General features: G+C 43.4%; 2 protein-coding genes across 2 annotated transcripts in view; both read right to left on the bottom strand.

Annotated features, from left to right (window-relative positions):
• The window catches only part of upf2 (UPF2 regulator of nonsense mediated mRNA decay), a 17266-nt gene extending 8645 nt beyond the window's left edge, over positions 1-8621 (bottom strand). The window contains exons 1-13 of the mRNA XM_079235967.1: positions 8585-8621; positions 6987-7355; positions 5351-6130; positions 4621-4781; positions 4333-4527; positions 4100-4249; positions 3928-4031; positions 3528-3613; positions 3281-3389; positions 3084-3197; positions 2867-2983; positions 2024-2413; positions 263-538 (exon numbers count right to left, since the gene is read on the bottom strand). Of these exons, the coding sequence (XP_079092093.1) occupies positions 263-538; positions 2024-2413; positions 2867-2983; positions 3084-3197; positions 3281-3389; positions 3528-3613; positions 3928-4031; positions 4100-4249; positions 4333-4527; positions 4621-4781; positions 5351-6130; positions 6987-7354 (2850 nt within the window). The 5' untranslated portion in view covers position 7355; positions 8585-8621. The remainder of the gene's footprint in view (positions 1-262; positions 539-2023; positions 2414-2866; positions 2984-3083; positions 3198-3280; positions 3390-3527; positions 3614-3927; positions 4032-4099; positions 4250-4332; positions 4528-4620; positions 4782-5350; positions 6131-6986; positions 7356-8584) is intronic.
• Positions 8622-10181: 1560 nt separating this feature from the next.
• Positions 10182-16431, bottom strand: slc35e3 (solute carrier family 35 member E3; the record flags this gene model as incomplete). The annotated part of the gene is made up of 7 exons (XM_079236192.1): positions 10182-11719; positions 11816-11900; positions 12947-13029; positions 13333-13431; positions 14406-14465; positions 14550-14660; positions 16036-16431. 7 exons carry the CDS (start codon positions 16429-16431, stop codon positions 11618-11620), a joined length of 936 nt encoding a protein of 311 aa, XP_079092318.1. The 3' UTR covers positions 10182-11617.
• Positions 16432-17911: the final 1480 nt, after the last annotated feature.

Here is a 17911-nt window from a genome sequence, read left to right as displayed (position 1 = left end):
TGCCGCTCCATAATATATTATTAATATATACTAAACCAGACCTACAGAGACGTTTATGGGAAGATTGAATCTTCTTTGATCTAAAAATAAATAAACGAAAATGCTCATCAACATCCCACACTGACGCCCTCCACTAACAATCCCACAATGCAATGCCTCGCATTTCATAGACTTGAAAGTCTCCACTGCGTGACATAAAAACATTAACTTCATACATTTCTGGGAGCACTGGGAGCACTGGGAGCACTGGGAGCCGCCTTACCTGGAAGTAGATGAGGAAACAGTCCAGCTTCCTCTTGCTGGAGCCGCGGTCAAAGTACTGGCCGCAGGTGTCGAGCAGCGTGCAGACCAGCCGGATGCGGAACAGGTGCTCCGGCGGGTCCAGGGTGCTGGGGCTGCCGTCCTGGTTGATCCCGAAGGAGATGAAGGAGAAGAGGGTGCGGAAGATCACGGCCGACTCCACCATGCGGTAGTTGTAGAGCTCGCCCAGGAACTTGGCGCTGCTGATGCGCCGCTGGTTGAACTTGGGCTGGTTGACCTGGGGAGGAGTGAGGATGAAGAGTGAGGGTGAAGATGAGGAGTGAGGATGAGGAGTGAGGATGAGGAGTGAGGGTGAAGATGAGGAGTGAGGATGAGGAGTGAGGGTGAAGATGAGGAGTGAGCATGAGGAGTGAGAGGGAGGAGTGAGGATGAAGATGAGTAGTGAGGGAGAGGGGGGAGGAGGAGTAGTGAGGATGAGGAGTGAGGATGAGGAGTGAGGATGAGGAGTGAAGATGAGGAGTGAGGAGTGCAGATGAGGATGAAGATGAGGAGTGAGGATGAGGAGTGAGAGATAGGGGGGAGGAGTGAGAAGTAAGGATGAGGAGTGAACATGAGGAGTGAGGAGTGCAGATGAGGATGAAGATGAGGAGTGCGGAGTGAGGATGAAGATGAGGAGTGAGGATGAGGAGTGAGGGTGAGGATGAGGAGTGAGAGGGAGGAGTGAGGATGAAAATGAGGAGTGAGGGAGAGGAGGAAGGAGGAGGCGTGAGGATGAGGGGCGAGGATGAAGAGTGAGAGGGAGGAGGAGGAGTGAGAATGAAGATGAGTAGTGAGGATGAGGAGTGAGGATGAGGAGTGAGGATGAGGAGTGCGGAGTGAGGATGAAGATGAGGAGTGAGGATGAGGAGTTAGGAGTAAGAAGGGAGGATGAGTGAGGAGTTAGGAGTGAGGATGAGGAGTTAGGAGTGAGGATGAAGCAAAAGAAGACAAACAACACGGTAAGAAAATACTCTTCAAAAATTCTGCATTAAAAAGTTTACTGAAGAATTAACATCACTTCGTAGTTCGAGGATTAAAACTCTTCATGCAGCAGAATCAAATAATATGTATATAATATAACTTCTGTATTTATTAGTACCAGTGATGCATAAATAAGTTAGAAGAATGTAGAAACGTTGACAATAAAGTCAAAATATTAGTTTATGCACGAAAGTGCAACGCCTAATACAAATATTTTGACTTTATTATCTAAATAAAAAATTATTCCTCAATTTTTGTCTGATGTTTGGCACAAATCCTGAAAGTAGTTTGACTTTATTTTCAAAATGTAAAATAATAAGAACAAAAATTCTTCCGTTTATTTCCCTTTATGCTCGGCACTAAAACTCTTTTTTGTCTTTTTTCCTTTCGGGGGAATTTATTCCTTTTCTTGTGGACATTTTAGATTCTGAGTGTTTTAATTAATTGATGTCAGAAGATCCAGCTGCTTATTTAAGTTTTTCCAAAAAAATAGAATGATCGTACTTTGCTTATTGCCATTTAAAATATAAAAAACAACAACAAAAAGATGGTTGGACAGATTTCTGGATCTGAAGCCTCGCTTCTTTTCCAACATTTCCACATGTCGCCCCCTGGAGGTCCGACCCCGTGAAACCGGAAGGATCGGGTCACATCTCACGCGACATCGAGCACTTCCTCATCGCTCGGCTTCTGACCCGTCGAGAGAGAGAGAGAGAGAGAGAGAGAGAGAGATCCTCCTCACCTCCATGCCCAGCCGGATGTCCTCCAGGACCCCGTCCACCACGTGGATGCCCACGTCCTCCTGGTAGGCCACCAGGCCGGCCAGCAGGTTGGCCACGCAGTGGATGCTGTTGTACTTGACGTTCCAGATGTTGACCATGCAGCAGATGAGGTAGCTCTTCACCTCGGGGTCCTGCCAGGGCAGCTTGCGCATCTGCCGCAGCACCTTCTCCGTGGTGACCTTGGACAGGTCCTTGTAGAGCAGCTTGCGGATGTACTCCTGCAGCGGCGGCCGCTTCTTGCGCACCGTCTTCTCCATGGGCGGCGGGTTGCAGTAGTAGTAGGCGTTCTCCACCATCGTCACGTAGCGGGCGTCCAGATGCTGCGCCTGCTTCTTACGCATCATTTGCTCCTGCGGAGGAAAACGTCAGCTGGTTAGGACTCGACTGCTGCGAGAGATTTAAATGCTGCAGGACGGAGGCTTCAGGGAGAGGGTCGCCTTACAGGGTTCAAACACATTCTGACCAATGCATTTCTATGACCTTTGACCACATATCCATGATTTTTAACCAAATTTCCATAACTTTAGACCACATTTCCATGACTTTTAATGACTTTATTAAAAGAATAAACATTTATATAGATGCCTGTATGTATGCCTGCTTATATTCTGAGCGTCTTTCTTTTAAAAGCATATTCATTATTTCAAACTCAGCGTAAATGAACGTCAAGAACACATGAATATAACACATTTACATCACTTTTACTAACATTTTGGGGATTTTATTTTTTTCAAGGACTTTTCCAGGCCTGGACATAACCGTTTCACAATAAGAAGCCCGTCTCATTCCTCAGGTGTACTCACCAGCAGGACGCTGGTGCGCAGGTGAGATTCTGGGGAGCGGAAGAGGAAGCGCCCGCAGGTCTCCAGCAGCGTGCAGGCCATCTCTATGTGGTGGTGGGTGAAGTCAGACAGCAGCATCTGTGACACACACACACACACACACACACACACACGTTATATAATTATAACTTCATGCACATTGATCCGCTCAGAGATGTAAAAAAGCCTCCGATCCCACCTTGAGACAGTGAAGCGTGTCGTTCTTCGTGAACATCTTGAACTTGGCGAGTTCCCCGATGAACCGGACCGTCTTATTTTTGGTCTCGATGTTGATCTGGTCCTTCTTACGAATCTACAAGAGAAGCTCTACTCGTAACATTGCAGAAGACGAACATAAACCCTCCGCTTACGCAGAGTCTGGACAACTGGACCTACGTGGAAGCGGAAGTCTCCCTTCAGCATGGAGCAGAGGTCCTCGGCCACGTCCGACATGCACGGGTGAAGCGTTGCCACCAGGCGAGAGTAGAAGGGCAGGAGGTCCAACCTGCATCAGCAGAAAGAGCCGTAAGACCATGACCTATGCTGCTGGCGCCCCCTGGTGGTGCTAAAATGCTCCTCAGAGCGCCACTTGAATACAAAAACAATGATGAGTGCAGCACACATGAGCACAGCGTTACTTTACCTCTGCCTGGGCACGGTGAAGAGAGCCCGGACCAGCTTCCTCCTGTTGGACTTGGTGTTCATGTTCATGCAGAAGTCCATGGCGGCCTGCAGGAGGAGTCAAAGACACCAAGATCACCAGCCGGCCGTGGAGGCGTCTCTAAAGCTGCGTTGCGAAAAATGACCGTGACGTCATTCAGACGCTGTTGTGCGACTACGGATAATATTATGAACCCAGACACCGTGGAGTTTGATGTTCCCACGTTTGTGGGACTTCCACAACAAGTATAAAGCAGAACTAGTGGTTATTTCCATGGTGGATGGCGGACATAGTCACGCGAAAAAGCGAATGGCGCGAATAAACCACTTAAAGTCGAGCGAGAGAACTTGTAACGCGTCGAGTCGTCTGCTTTTCCCGTCACCTTGTCGATGAGGTCTCTGTTCACGCAGTTGGGGAGCTGCTGGATGAAGGCGTCCACGATCAGCTTCAAGTGAGACCCGGTGTTGGCCTCTTCCTCCTCTTGCTCTGCGAACATAAACATGTTTAGAACAGAAAAGGCACGCGTTGCTCTCGCGGAAGCGGCTCGCGCTCACCTTGCTCGTCCAGCAGCTTCTTGGCCAGCTCTTCGCTCTCGGCCTCGTCGGGTCCCTCCAGCTCCAGAGGCTCGTCTGCGATGTCCAGGGCCTCCAGCTCCAGCTCCAGCTCCTCCGTGGTGGCGGCCGCGTCCTTCGCCTCCTTGCCGTCTGAACCGGACGACGACATCGCGGTCAACAAAAAAACAAAAACAACAACATGGCCTCTGAATCTCGCCCCGGCGGAAACGCACCTTTGGCGGCGTCCTCCTTGTCTTTGCCCTGGCCGCTCTTCTCGTTGTCCTTGAAGAGGATGGCGGGGACGAAGGCCTTCAGGTCCACCAGGTTCTCGTAGAAGTTGCGGGCGTCTTCGTCCTCCCAGATGCCGCCCTCCAGGTCGTACTCGCCGGGCTTACCGGGCGTGAAGATGTCGATGCCGGGGCCGTGCTCTGCGGAGAGCGGGGAGAAGACGGCGTTACAGGCGGGAACAGAAACAGATATATATATACGCGGCGTCCTCGAAGCCGACCCGGGACACGCACCCTCCTGCACCGACTTGTCCTGCGGCAGCTCGGGCATGTTCTCGTCCAGAAGGTCGGCCAGAGACTGAGTGTTGGCCAGCAGCTTCTGGTAGGAAGTGGCGAACTCCTCGTACTGCTTGTGTCTGTCCTCACTCAGCTCGCCTTTGGAATGTAGGATCCGCCTGCAGAGGAGGAGAAAACGTCAAAGACAGAAAGCGAACAGGGAGCACCGGAGCTTTCGTTCACGAGCGCCAGAAAATGACATCATCGCGGCCGGCGAGCGATCGTGCAAGTAGGTCACTGATAAAATTTATATTTACTAGGGTGGTGGAAAAACTTTATCTCATTAAATAAAATATGTCTCCAAAGTTTTCCTTTGGAGACATATTTGCGGATGAAAAAAGGTAATAAATCGCAATACTCAATGTATCGCAGACCTAAGTATCGTGATAATATCGTATCGTGGGACCTCTAGTGATTCCCACCCCTACTATTTACACGTCAGAGGATTAAACAAAGAAGGCCAATTAGTTTTAAGATGCTTTAGAATCAGAAGGCCTTAAAAATCTACATTTGAGTAAATATTTTGCAGCCGTTTAACCCTTTGATTCTATATACTACATGACTGGTTTCTTTAGCGGTATTCTACAAAAGGCAGTAAAGTAGTCTAATGAGTTTACAGATAATTCAAATCCCTCTTCGGCGTCCCGGAGGTCGTTTATGGCTTTTTGCCGACGGGCCGGACACTCGCCTGTTCTGCCTCTCGGTGTTCTGCAGCTCGCGGTGGTCCTTCTTCAGGTGCTTGGTGAGCGAGGTGAAGTACTCGCGCAGGAGGTTCTGGAAGGGCTGCTGCTTCTCGATGGTGATGATCTCGCTGGGCGGGAAGCCCAAGCCGAACTTGTCCGCCGCCAGCTTCACCTTGCGGGGCAGCAGGCCGGCGATGTCGTCGCCGCAGTGCTTGCAGAAGCTGATGACCACCGACACGTGGGTGTGCGAGTCGCGGTCGGTGCTGATGATGTTCTTCAGCTGCTCGTAGATCAGCGACAGCCCCTCCTTGTCGGTGAAGAGGCCGACGATGGTGAGCTCGGCGATGAAGCGCAGGTCGGTGCGCAGCTTGCTCACGTTGGGCGACTTCTCCTCCTTCCGCGCCTCGAAGTGCTTCTTCCAGGCCTGCAGCAGCAGCGGGGCGAACTCCGTGTACCGCTGGTGGAAGAGCGAGCAGAGGTGGACGGCGCAGCCGACGTCGGAGATCTTCAGCTTGGCCTCCACCACGGAGCTCACGGCCTCGCCGATGTACTTGCTGAGGTTCAGCGAGCCGAAGTCGTTGGAGAGCGAGTCCCGCTGCTGCTCGGTGAGCGTGCGCAGCTTCTTCACGAAGGCCGTGTTCTTCTTCAGGCTGGAGTCCAGGCGGCTGAAGAAGGCCTCCTCGGGCCGGCCCTCCTGGGCGTTCTGGTTCTTGAGGCGGAGTTCCTTCCTGCACTGGTTGCGCTCCCAAGCCTCCTGGTGCAGCTGATGCCCCTCCTCCTTTTCCCTGCAGAAGAGAGACGGGTTCACGATAAGGACAACAGCAAAAGAGAGGGCACTTCAATTGGCTTTCTTAACCCGAGAACACTGACGTTAGTGATAGAGGGTGAACACATTTAACATTGAAGGAGACTTTTCCTCCACAGGACAAAGCTCACATGTCCCAGGAACATGTGGACCAAAGAACAAGTTCTTCATTATTTGCCTTATTTATATTTTTTTTCCTTAAGTTTATTTTTTTTCCTTAAAGTTTATTGTAATGCTGTGTTAGGAGGACCCAGGAAAATAAGCTTTTCATTGTACAGAATAACTGCCTGTCATCTGTGCATATGACAATTATTTATATTTTGAATCATGTTTTATTGACGATTCCCTAATTTCTATAGAGTAAAATAAAAGAAGAGTACTTCAATTTGTTTTGTATTTTAATATATTTTGATGAGAAGTATATTTATCAGGTACATTAAATCGGGTGAAATATACCCGACGTTAGTGATGGTGTGACTATTTTTAACGTTAGTGTTCTGGAGTTAAAAGGATAAAAGCTCTGTGTTCAAAACTCTTCTGGACGTCAGAAAAAGAGAGCTCGGACCCCACGAGGGGTCTAATAATGTCAAAACATATGCAGAGAGAAAAGCAATATTAATGGGTTTTGTTGTTCTATTTGGGATAATTAAGTTCCCATGGAGTCACTTTTTCCCATATATTTGATAACATTTTGGCACCGTGAGAAGTCATAACAAATGAGCTGTTAGCAACAGGAAACAAACAACTATCAGGTACATTTTCTATGATTTCTATGCATATTTATGTCTTTTCATCTCCACATATTGATCAAGAAGAATCAGCCTGATTTCACTTACTTCAGGAGCGCCGCCTCCTCCTCGCGTAGTCTTTTGGCCTCCTCCTCTTGAAGCTTCTTCTCCTCCTCCTCCTGCAGCCTCTTCTCCTCCTCCTCCTTCTTCTTCTGCTCCTCCTCCGCTTTCTGTTTTTCCTCCTCTTTCTTTCTCCGCTCCTTCTCCTCCCTTTTCTTCTTCTCCTCCTCCAGGCGCTTCCTCTTCTCCTCCTTGGCGGCGTCTTTTTTGCCGCTCATTTTGGCCTCGTCTTTGGCTTTGTCTCGGGCGGACGGCGGCCTCCTGTCTCCATCCCGGTCCTTCTCCTTCTCCTTGTTGGCGAAGGTGCAAACGTCTTTCTCGTCCATGTTTACTGAGCGCTTGCGTTCAGCAGGCATACTGAGGAAAGACCACCAAAAAAAAGGTTGTTTATGAACTCCTTAAATCTGCTAAGTCTTTTGCACAATAGAGAACACATTGAAACCTTTTTTTTATTTTTTCTAATCCAAACTAAGATTGTGGAGGGAAATGTCCCTCGCTGAATTTGAATTAATTATCAGCTTTATTTGTGTCATCTGATGTTTCTTTACGATCGGATATATTTAGATAACAAATGACATCAATAAACATCAACCAACATCTGGTACAACACGAGGAAATACAGACAAACCTGCAGAATGGTTTGGATATCTTTTCCTGCAGCAGACAGAATTTTTATTTATTTATATAACTGTATTTTCTAAAAATACCTTCAAATGTTGTGTTAAATGATCTCTTGTTTCAATGCATTATTTCAAGAAAAATGGATGCTTGTTGTGATTCAAATGTAATATTTATGAGAAGTACAAAGTGTGTGAATTCATGTGAATGTATTGTATAATATTCATGTAATTTGTGAAAATAAAGTTCTACATGAACAAATGTTGATATTATTAGTAAATTGGCATATAGTCTTTATTCAAAAGGGGTAAATATTGCTTGTATCTCCAGATGTTGATGATGAATGTTTGTGATGAACTGAAGGATGAAGTGTTCCTTTAAAATGTTGAGAAAATTCCCTATTTCAAGCTAAATAAACGACTTAAAAAGCCTCTTGGATCAGCTGACTTTTTAGAAATAAGAGGTTTAAACCAGCCAATAGCATATAAAGGAGTTAAAAATGCAAAACATACATTAATGCAGCAGAAATATAAATAACACAGACACATCAGATATAATAAAACACATTTTACAACACAATACTTCTAGCTACTTGGAAGTACTTTAACTACATTTAACTGATAATACTTAGATACTTTTTTGAATGCATGACTTTTACCTTTACGTGGAGCATTTAGTGGAGATGCATTAGTGCTTTTACATGAACGTAAAGCAGCGGAAATGAGCAGAATCAGAACAACAACATTCAGCTAAAAGCAACCGCCTGACACTGTTAGCCACCTAGCTTAGCTGCACAGCCCTGGTTAGGAAGATGACGTCAGCTCGCTTTAACGTTAATGGCGGCGTTAAACTGACAGCTGGTGTTTGTTCAGTACTTGTGGCGGAAGCTTTAAACAACACACATCATAAATATGTGTGTACTTGTTCTCTTGCGCGCGTGAATATCGTCGTAATGTGAAAAGGTTTACCTGCTAACTGTAGCATAACAAACATCGGTCGTTAGCGTTGGTTTCCGTGTGAACCGCGGAAGGACCCCGCGCGTTGCTTCTACAAATTATGCCTTACTGAAAATATCTAAATTAATTCACACTATGTTATATTTTGGCAAGTTTTACGAATATTCCCCCATACTTCTTATATACTTGCAATTTTTTTTAACTCAGGAATATTTCTTTGTATTTTAGTACTTGAGAATTATATTTAAAAATATGTCATACTGACAGGCAACGCTTACGGCAGCTATTTGTGAAACAGTGGTCTGTGAAGCAGACCTTTTCCATACATTTGTTATTTGGCCACGTGGGGGCAGTGCAACGTGTTCTAAACAAAAAAATATAAACAATACAAATCCATAATTGTGTCAAGATACAACTTGGTTTGGATGCTTTACAAATTAAATGTATATAAATCACAGATGAATGAGTATTTTTTTTTTACAATAAGGCAATATAATATATGGTCATTTAGATCCTAGTGGCTGTAGAGGAATACTTCCCCACAAATAACAGTACAGCACTGAAACGGTTACTTAGGTAAAAGATTAAGAATAATCAGTTAAATGTACTTAAAGTGTTAGAAAGAAATGCAGAAACAAAGCTTTAAATGATTTAAAATTGAACGAAAGCAACAAATCCTCATATTTGTGACGTTGGAACCAGACATAATAAAACACCAATTAATTAATTAATAGTCGAGCTACAATTAATTTTCTGTAGATCGACTATTTGATTGATTGGGGGATTATTTCAGTTGCACTATATATTTCTGACAAATCTAAATCTTATTTTACAAAACTATTCATGTGTTTTATGTGTAAAATAAAATGTTTGACTAATAAGCAATTAGTTAAAATGTTTCTGCATTATGAGTACTTTTACTTGTGAAGATTATGTACTTTTGATATTTGCTAAGCAGGACTTTTATAGGAGTATTTGTATAGAAGATAAGATGTGAATACTTCCTCCACCACTCAGTATGTAGTAGAGTTACAAAAAGTATTTGCAGGTTTTTAAAACAAAATTGGGGAATGTACCTTCAACTTAACAACGTCCTGCTCCAGTGGTCTCATTTATTTATTTAGTGAATGGAAAACAAACCTGAAATGTGAGTGTATTGACTTTCAAACGGTTCCTTCAGAGGAAACAGAACCTTCTTTCACAGGTTCTCCTCCTCGGGGGACGACGAGTATTTTTAAACACACAATCTGTCCACTCATTCGGTCCTCTGAAAGTCTCTCTCTGGGTGTGTGTGTGTGCGTGTGTGTGTGTGTGTGTGTGTGTGTGTGTGTGTGTGTGTGTGTGTGTGTGTGTGTGTGTGTGTACACAAGGGTTGCTGTTGTAGCTTTATTGACACAGTGTCAGTGACACATACTTCAATGCTTCACTTTACGTGTATTTAAAGTAAAGAAAACTACGTTCTCATTGGGCAGAACCAACTCAAGGCGGGAAAAACTATACCTGAGTACTTGTACTGCTATCATTACTGATTATTTACATAAAAAAAAATAAAAAAATACAGCCGAAGTCATTACATCAGTTTTTATTCAGCAGACGGAGAACCGTTCGACACCGTGAAGAGAAAGTGGAGGAAGCTTCGCTCTCAAGTAGAATCAGTGAATCTCAGGGACATTCATCCCAAATTAAACGTTTTGTGACAAACAAACTGCTACAAATAAAGAAGAAACACTGAAAGAAACTAAGAGTGAAACGGAAGTATAAACGGAAATACTGTCGATCTTAAACTAGTTTAAATTAAAAATAAAAACACATTTAATCACTGAAAAGATTGTGAACCAACGTTGCTGGTTTCTGTGGTTTGATTCATCAGGATAAAGTTGAAAGCTCAAGGACGTTTAAAACATCGGTCCGGTCAAATTAAATCATGAAACTTTTTCTTTGGTGGACGATGACGAGACAATCTGAGCTGTTAATTAAAACCGTGACAGAGGAAGCAGTTCATTAGCTTTTATATAATTATATAAAATTATATACAACCTCCTCTCTGCGTTTTACAGCACAGACACTCAGCTGTCCAGTTGATAAACATCAATACCATATCAAATGAATAAAGATCAAAAGGCCAATAAATCATGTCTATTTAAAAAATAAAAAGGAAATTATTGACACTTTATTTACATTCAAAGCACCAAAATAAATTCCCATTTTGAGTCAATTTATTTTCATCATCTTATTTAGTGTGAAATCAACAATCTTCTTGGCTCCTGGGACTTTTTTACCTATCTTTAATAAATCTTTATTAAAATAAATGATGTAAAGTCCTAAAGAAGAAACAATCTGTGTGAAGTAAACAACAACAAAACATTATCGTGGCGCCTTTAATGGCTTTTGATCCGAAATATGATTTTGTACTTCGGCTCAAAACTGTTCATTAAAAACTGTGTGATTGGTTTTCTTTGTCTTTTGAAATCATTTTTAGGGGCAGCTTGAAAACATTTGGGCCGTCGCTCAGCGTCGAGGTTCATTTGAGGATCTTTTTTGTGGAAATCAAAAAGGGTTTAATAGCATCTCCCGTCTTTTCATTTGGCAGGTTTCTAGAGGACGAACAGCCAAGCAGTTATTAAAAATAATAAAAGCAACGGTCACTCCAGAAACACTCATCTTGCTTTAACAAATCAATAATAAGGAGTTGATACTTTGATGGATTTGATTGGATAACGAATGTCTCTGAGGTCAACCAATCCGCCAACAACTCGTCACAGACAGCAAGGAATTCTGGGAATAAATGAAGCTGAATTTTACCTCCTCCATCCAGAAAATTGTGCGAATTCATTCATCTGCTTCGGATGAAAACAAAGATGGCGTCGTCTGAATTTTGAGTTTCCTCTGCCCTCAAAAGACATGAACGTTAGTGTTGTGGAGTTGAAATGTTGAAATCTCCGGAGAAGGCGATGAAGAAACTCTCATAATAAGATTAAAAAATACATATAAAGAGGTCTCTGCCAATGGCAGGAGTCTGTGCGGTTGATTGACAGGCGAGTCGGCCTATGGTTTTTGAGCCAGGCGGCTCTTCCCCTCCGCCTGCTCGGCCAGCTTGAAGTGAGTGTAAGACAGGATGCCGGCCAGAGTGCAGAGGATCCCCAGAGCCTGAGAGTGAGACGGGCGGACAGAGAGACAGGTGGTTGTGTCGTTGGAGCCGGAAGGTTGCCGGTTTGAAACCGGTTTGAGGGCGAGGAGACTCACCTGATTGAGGGACAGCGGTTCTTGGAAGAGCAGGTACCCTCCAACCAGAGTGACGCAGAACTTGAAATGACCGAACATGTTGTAGCTGCAAAGTGGAGTCAGGAGAACAACGACGCATGGGAAACCCCTCAAGAGTCACCCGAGACCACCAAGACCCTCCAAGAGACCTCGGCAGGAAGACCAAAGACCTCCTGGAAACCAGCAAGGCTATCTTCACGGAGAAAATCAAAGACCCCCTAGAAAGAAACCAGAAACGCCCCAAGAACCGTTCCAACCTCAAGACCCTCAACCTTAAGGACACCAGAGATCTTCTGCAGAAACCCTTTTAAAGAAACCAGAAAGCTTGTCACAAACAGAAATCCCCAAGAAGACCTCTCCAAGAAAACCCTGAACCCCTTAAATCTGCCAGAAAGAAGTCCAAAGACCTCCTCGAGAAAACCCAAAAGAATCTTCTCCAGAAGTTCTGAAACTGTTTTCATGAAACCATAAAAGTCCTTCACAAACTTCCCCAAGAACATCCTCAAAAGAGACCAGAATACCTGTCCAGGAACATCCTTAAAAAGGAGACCAGAAGACCTCTCCAAGAAGCCCCTTACAATGAGACCAGAAGATCTCTCCAAGAAGCTCCTTAAAGGAGACCAGAAGACCTCTCCAAGAAACCCTCCAACCCCTTAAACCTTCCAGAAAGAAGGCCAAAGACCTCCTTGAGAAAACCAAAAGACCCACTAAAGAAAACCAGTTTTCAAGCAATCATAAAAGTTCTTGACAAACTTCTCCAAGAAGCTCCTTAAAGGAGACCAGAAGACCTCTCCAAGAAACCCTCCAACCTTTCTAAATCTGCCAGAAAGAAAACCAAAGATCACAAGAACCCCAACAACCCACTTGAGAACACCAGAAATCTTCACCAGAAGTTCTGAAACCAGAAAGTTCTTCACAAAGCCCTCAGGTTCCCCCAAGGAACCCTTAAACCTCTCAAACCCACCTTAAAGAACACCAAACACCTCCCAAATCGGTTCTGAAACCATTTAAAAAGATAAGACAGTTCCTTAAAACGCCCTTAGATCTTCTTCTTCATAACCCTTCAGACCCCCAATGGTCTCTTCGGACCCCCGTATAAATATTTGAGGATACGTGACAGCCGAGGTGTTTCCAATGATCCAGTAGATGGACAGGTTGACCAGGAACGCCACCACACCAGAGAACAGCACCGTCGCCTGGGCAACAGGAAGAGAAGGACAATGTAAGAAAAGAAAATAATCAGGGCTTTCACAAAAAAAGCCTGGAGCCACCAATTGTTTGGAAGTTCGTAACAAACACACATACATTTTGACCTGATTATTTATATTTATTTATATATATATATATATATATATATATATATATATATATATATATATATATATATATATATATATATATATATATATATATATATATATATATGTGTGTGTGTGTGTGTGTGTGTGTGTGTGTGTGTGTGTGTGTGTGTGTGTGTGTGTAATGTTGAGTCCAGAGACCAGAGCAGGAAGAGACCAGGGTCCAAAGATTCCTTTGTCTCCAGTCAGCGGCTCAAACAGAGGAACAACGCAGAGCAGGAAGCCCGACGACAGAGGAGCCTGAGGACAGAACATGACATCACAAGTCAAGGACAACGAGTCAAGTCAAGGACAACGAGTCGAGTCAAGGACAACGAGTCGAGTCAAGGACAAAAGGTCAAGTCGAGGACAACGAGTCAAGTCAAGGCCAACGAGTCGAGTCAAGGCCAACGAGTCGAGTCAAGGACAAAAGGTCAAGTCAAGGCCAACAGTCAAGTCGAGGACAACGGGTCAAGTCAAGGCCAAAGGGTCAAGTCAAGTCCAACAAGTCAAGTCAAGGCCAAAGGGTCTAGTCAAGGCCAACAAGTCAAGGCCAACAAGTCAAGGCCAACAAGTCAAGTCAAGGCCAAAGGGTCAAGGCCAACAAGTCAAGGCCAACAAGTCAAGTCCAACAAGTCAAGTCAAGGCCAAAGGGTCAAGGCCAACAAGTCAAGGCCAACAAGTCAAGTCCAACAAGTCAAGTCAAGGCCAAAGGGTCAAGGCCAACAAGTCAAGTCAAGGCCAAAGGGTCAAGTCAAGGCCAACAAGTCAAGTCAAGGCCAACAAGTCAAGTCAAGGCCAAAATGTCAAGTCAAGTCCAACAAGTCAAGTCAAGGCCAAAGGGTCAAGGCCAACAAGTCAAGTCAAGGCCAAAGGGTCAAGTCAAGGCCAACAAGTCAAGTCAAGGCCAACAAGTCAAGTCAAGGCCAATGGGTCTCAAGAATATTTCTGAAAGGGGAACTTAGTCTCAAATCAAATCCCAGGTCAAAACCAAGAACTCCCAAATCAAGTCCCAAGTGAAGACCAACAGGTTTGGCGACAACATTCAAAGTCAAGTTCCAGGTTAAAGGCCCAAATGTCAAGGGAACAAGTCCCAAATCAACCAGTATGTCATGAGCCGTTTGAGCAGAAAGCTTGTGTCACATGACTAACTGATAAGACTCAGTCAGGAGCTCTTACGAAAGGTACTCAGCGATCCTTGTACTGTTACAGTAGTATCACATTATAAATCATACCTGATAGTAGAGAAGCTGCATAGAGTTCACCTGGAGCTCATGTTGTTTAGCCCCCACCCACTGAGAGAGAGACAGACAGTTATTTCATTCTTGTTGATGTCACAGAAACAACTTTGTCTTTGTTGTGTGTGTATATTTACTCACCACTTGGTAAAGCGACGTCACCAGAACTCCCAGCGACGCGAACACCGTGCCCAGCAGGTTGAACCTCACGTCGAAGTACGAGTTCAACAACACCCCCAATGTGATGGGCACCTGGAGACAGACGGGTCGGATGACAGGAACTTTAGAGGCCAGCTACGAGCGCTCAGATGAACCTTTTAAAAACCAATCAGCAGTTATATAAAACTGTAACTTATAGCTTGTTATATGAAAAAAAAAAAAAAACTGCTGTATTTGGATGTATTGAACACCATAAGTAATATACAAGTGAAATATATGGTTTGGTACATGATAAAATTCAAATAGCATTCAAATAGCCCCAATGGGCCCAATGGATCGCATTGGGGCTATTGGGCCCCAATGCGATCTCACCTGAATGTTCTCTGTTCTAAACCCTCTCTAACTTTGTTCTGCTTCACTTTATCAAAGTCAACCTTTGCAGAGAGAATGTTCACATATTGAGCTATGATTTGGGTTAGAGAATGTTCACATATTGAGTTATGATTTGGGTTAGAGAATGTTCACATATTGAGCTATGATTTGGGTTAGTGAATGTTCACATATTGAGTTATGATTTGGGTTAGAGAATGTTCACATATTGAGTTATGATTTGGGTTAGAGAATGTTCACATATTGTGTTATGATTTGGGTTAGAGAATGTTCACATATTGAGTTATGATTTGGGTTAGAGAATGTTCACATATTGAGTTATGATTTGGGTTAGAGAATGTTCACATATTGAGTTATGATTTGGGTTAGAGAATGTTCACATATTGTGTTATGATTTGGGTTAGAGAATGTTCACATATTGAGCTATGACTTGGGTTAGAGAATGTTCACATATTGAGTTATGATTTGGGTTAGAGAATGTTCACATATTGAGTTATGATTTGGGTTAGAGAATGTTCACATATTGAGTTATGATTTGGGTTAGAGAATGTTCACATATTGAGTTATGATTTGGGTTAGAGAATGTTCACATATTGTGTTATGATTTGGGTTAGAGAATGTTCACATATTGAGTTATGATTTGGGTTAGAGAATGTTCACATATTGAGTTATGATTTGGGTTAGAGAATGTTCACATATTGAGTTATGATTTGGGTTAGAGAATGTTCACATATTGAGCTATGACTTGGGTTAGAGAATGTTCACATATTGAGCTATGATTTGGGTTAGAGTTGGACCTTACAGCTGCATCATTTCAAAGAAATAATCATCCTGAAAGTGATTTTTTTATAGGCGGACCTGAAACCGTTTCATTTCTTTCTGTGTGTCATCTTCATTTACTCTTAACCAGTAACATATAGACTGATATTTACACATCTGAACATAATCTCACATGTGTACCTTTTATTATAACACCAACATTATTTAAATAGCCCTAGTGGTTGCAGAGATGCACCCTTTTTAGTTTGGAGATGACATTTTCGAGGAAAAGGCCTAAAAATAGGTTGTTTTTTCTCACCAGTGTGAGCTTGATCTTGGTGGAGAAGGTCTTCTTGTAGTAGGTGGTCTGGATGAGGATGATGACGGGCGTGGTCATGGCTTTGGCCAGCTGGTACGTCCCGATCGAGTTGTTCTGCAGGGAAAGGTTGGTGAAGGCCACGAACCCACAGAAGCTCAGCGCCAGCCACACGATCCGGCGGACCGGGAGGCTTTTGGGCGCGAAAATGTCCATTTTCTGGCAGAGGTAGAGTCCCAGCCAGGTGACCACGAAGTGGACGAGGGTCAGCGCCATGTTGGGGAAGCCGTAGTGGACGTAGATCCACTTGTTGATGAAGACGATGCAGATGGAGGACAGCAGGTTGACCAGCAGGCCGGCGACGATGCGCCGGTTGGCCGAGAGATTGAGCAGCGACATGGTTTCTACCCAAGTCGAGCTTTGTTGAACCGGAGAAGCTGTTCACGCTGCAAAAACAGAGAAAGTCTTCAACTGCATATTCATTATCATGTCACTCTCACTTACTAACAACAATAATAATTACATATGTTTTATTTATCTACATTTTCAATATAATTGACAACACATTTCTCAATATTACTTTTTCTATCACTTCTTACACACTTTGTAGTTTTACTCTTGGACATAATCTTTGTTGTTGTATTTTACTTTGTGTACTTTTTTTTAGCCTTATTTATTTACATTAATTGTATTGTTATTGTGTTCTATTTTGCACTGGTGGCCGTAATATTTATTGACACGTAATATTTGTTATTCTATTGTTCTTATATGTTTAAATTTGTATTATATTGTTATTTTTTTTTGCTTTTCTTATCTCTGGCACAATCATTTAATTTATGATTAATAAAGTTCTATCTTGTCTGTTATTTTTATAGAAGTGGTACTTACATATACAACAATACAAAATACTTTGTTGTTTAGTAAAATACTTTGTTGTTTAGTAAAAGTCCTGCCTTCATAAGTATTGTCAGTAAAAAGTACTCATTTTGTCCCTTTTCAGTGTCTCACAACTGTATGATATTATTATATTATTGTTTGAGATGCATGTTCATGTTACAGCTGGTACATACAGCTATATAAATACTTTATATAAAGTATTTATACTTGTGTATGTTGTGTTTTAACGCCACTATATTTACAAATTACTTCAAAAAGTCAGTTTATGTACCAAGATATATACCTATATAAATAAAATAATGTAACACAGATATTGTGCTGCCAATGCTTGTGACGTATGCAAAACTTAAGCACACTCGTATAAGCATGCCAATATAATACTCAAAGTGAAGTACAAGTACCTCAAATGTATACTCACGCGCAGTACTTGAGTAACCGTACTTCATAACTTCACCTTTTTTATCCACCTGTTGAGCGAACTCTGATAAATCGGGTCACGTGTGTCTGTTTGTAACGTTTTATAGTAAAATAGCTGTTTTTTTTCAATGAAGTCTGGCGTGAGTCAGTTGCGTGGAACTCGATCCACGCGGAGTGTTGCGGTCAGTTAACGCAACTTATTAGTGAGAGACCGCTGGACACACGTCTGTCTGTCTGCCCGTCTCTCTCTCTCTCTGTCTGCCTGTCTCTCGGCCACGCAATAAGAAAAGTTTACCTGGGGTTTCCATCTTTCCACGTGTCTCCCTCTCCGTGTCTTCTTCTACAACAAACTAACAAGTCCCGGGAGTTGGCGTCTCTCTTCCCCGGCCGTCGGAGCGCCAAACCTCGGACTTAAAAGTGCCAAATCCAGCCGTTAGCGTCCTGGTTCATTTCTGGTCCCCCTCGCAGAAGACTGCCGTTGGTTTCTGGGTTACAAGCCGCCCCGTGTGTTCCTGTTTCCTCTGTGCCGTTGAACAATGCGCGCGCGGAGCAACAGCGGCCGCTG

Source organism: Taurulus bubalis (assembly GCF_910589615.1).
Source record: "Taurulus bubalis genome assembly, chromosome: 20".
In the NCBI taxonomy this organism is placed as follows: domain Eukaryota; kingdom Metazoa; phylum Chordata; class Actinopteri; order Perciformes; family Cottidae; genus Taurulus; species Taurulus bubalis.
The sequence above is the reverse complement of the archived record's forward strand: the minus strand, read 5'-3'. Positions and strand labels throughout refer to the sequence as shown.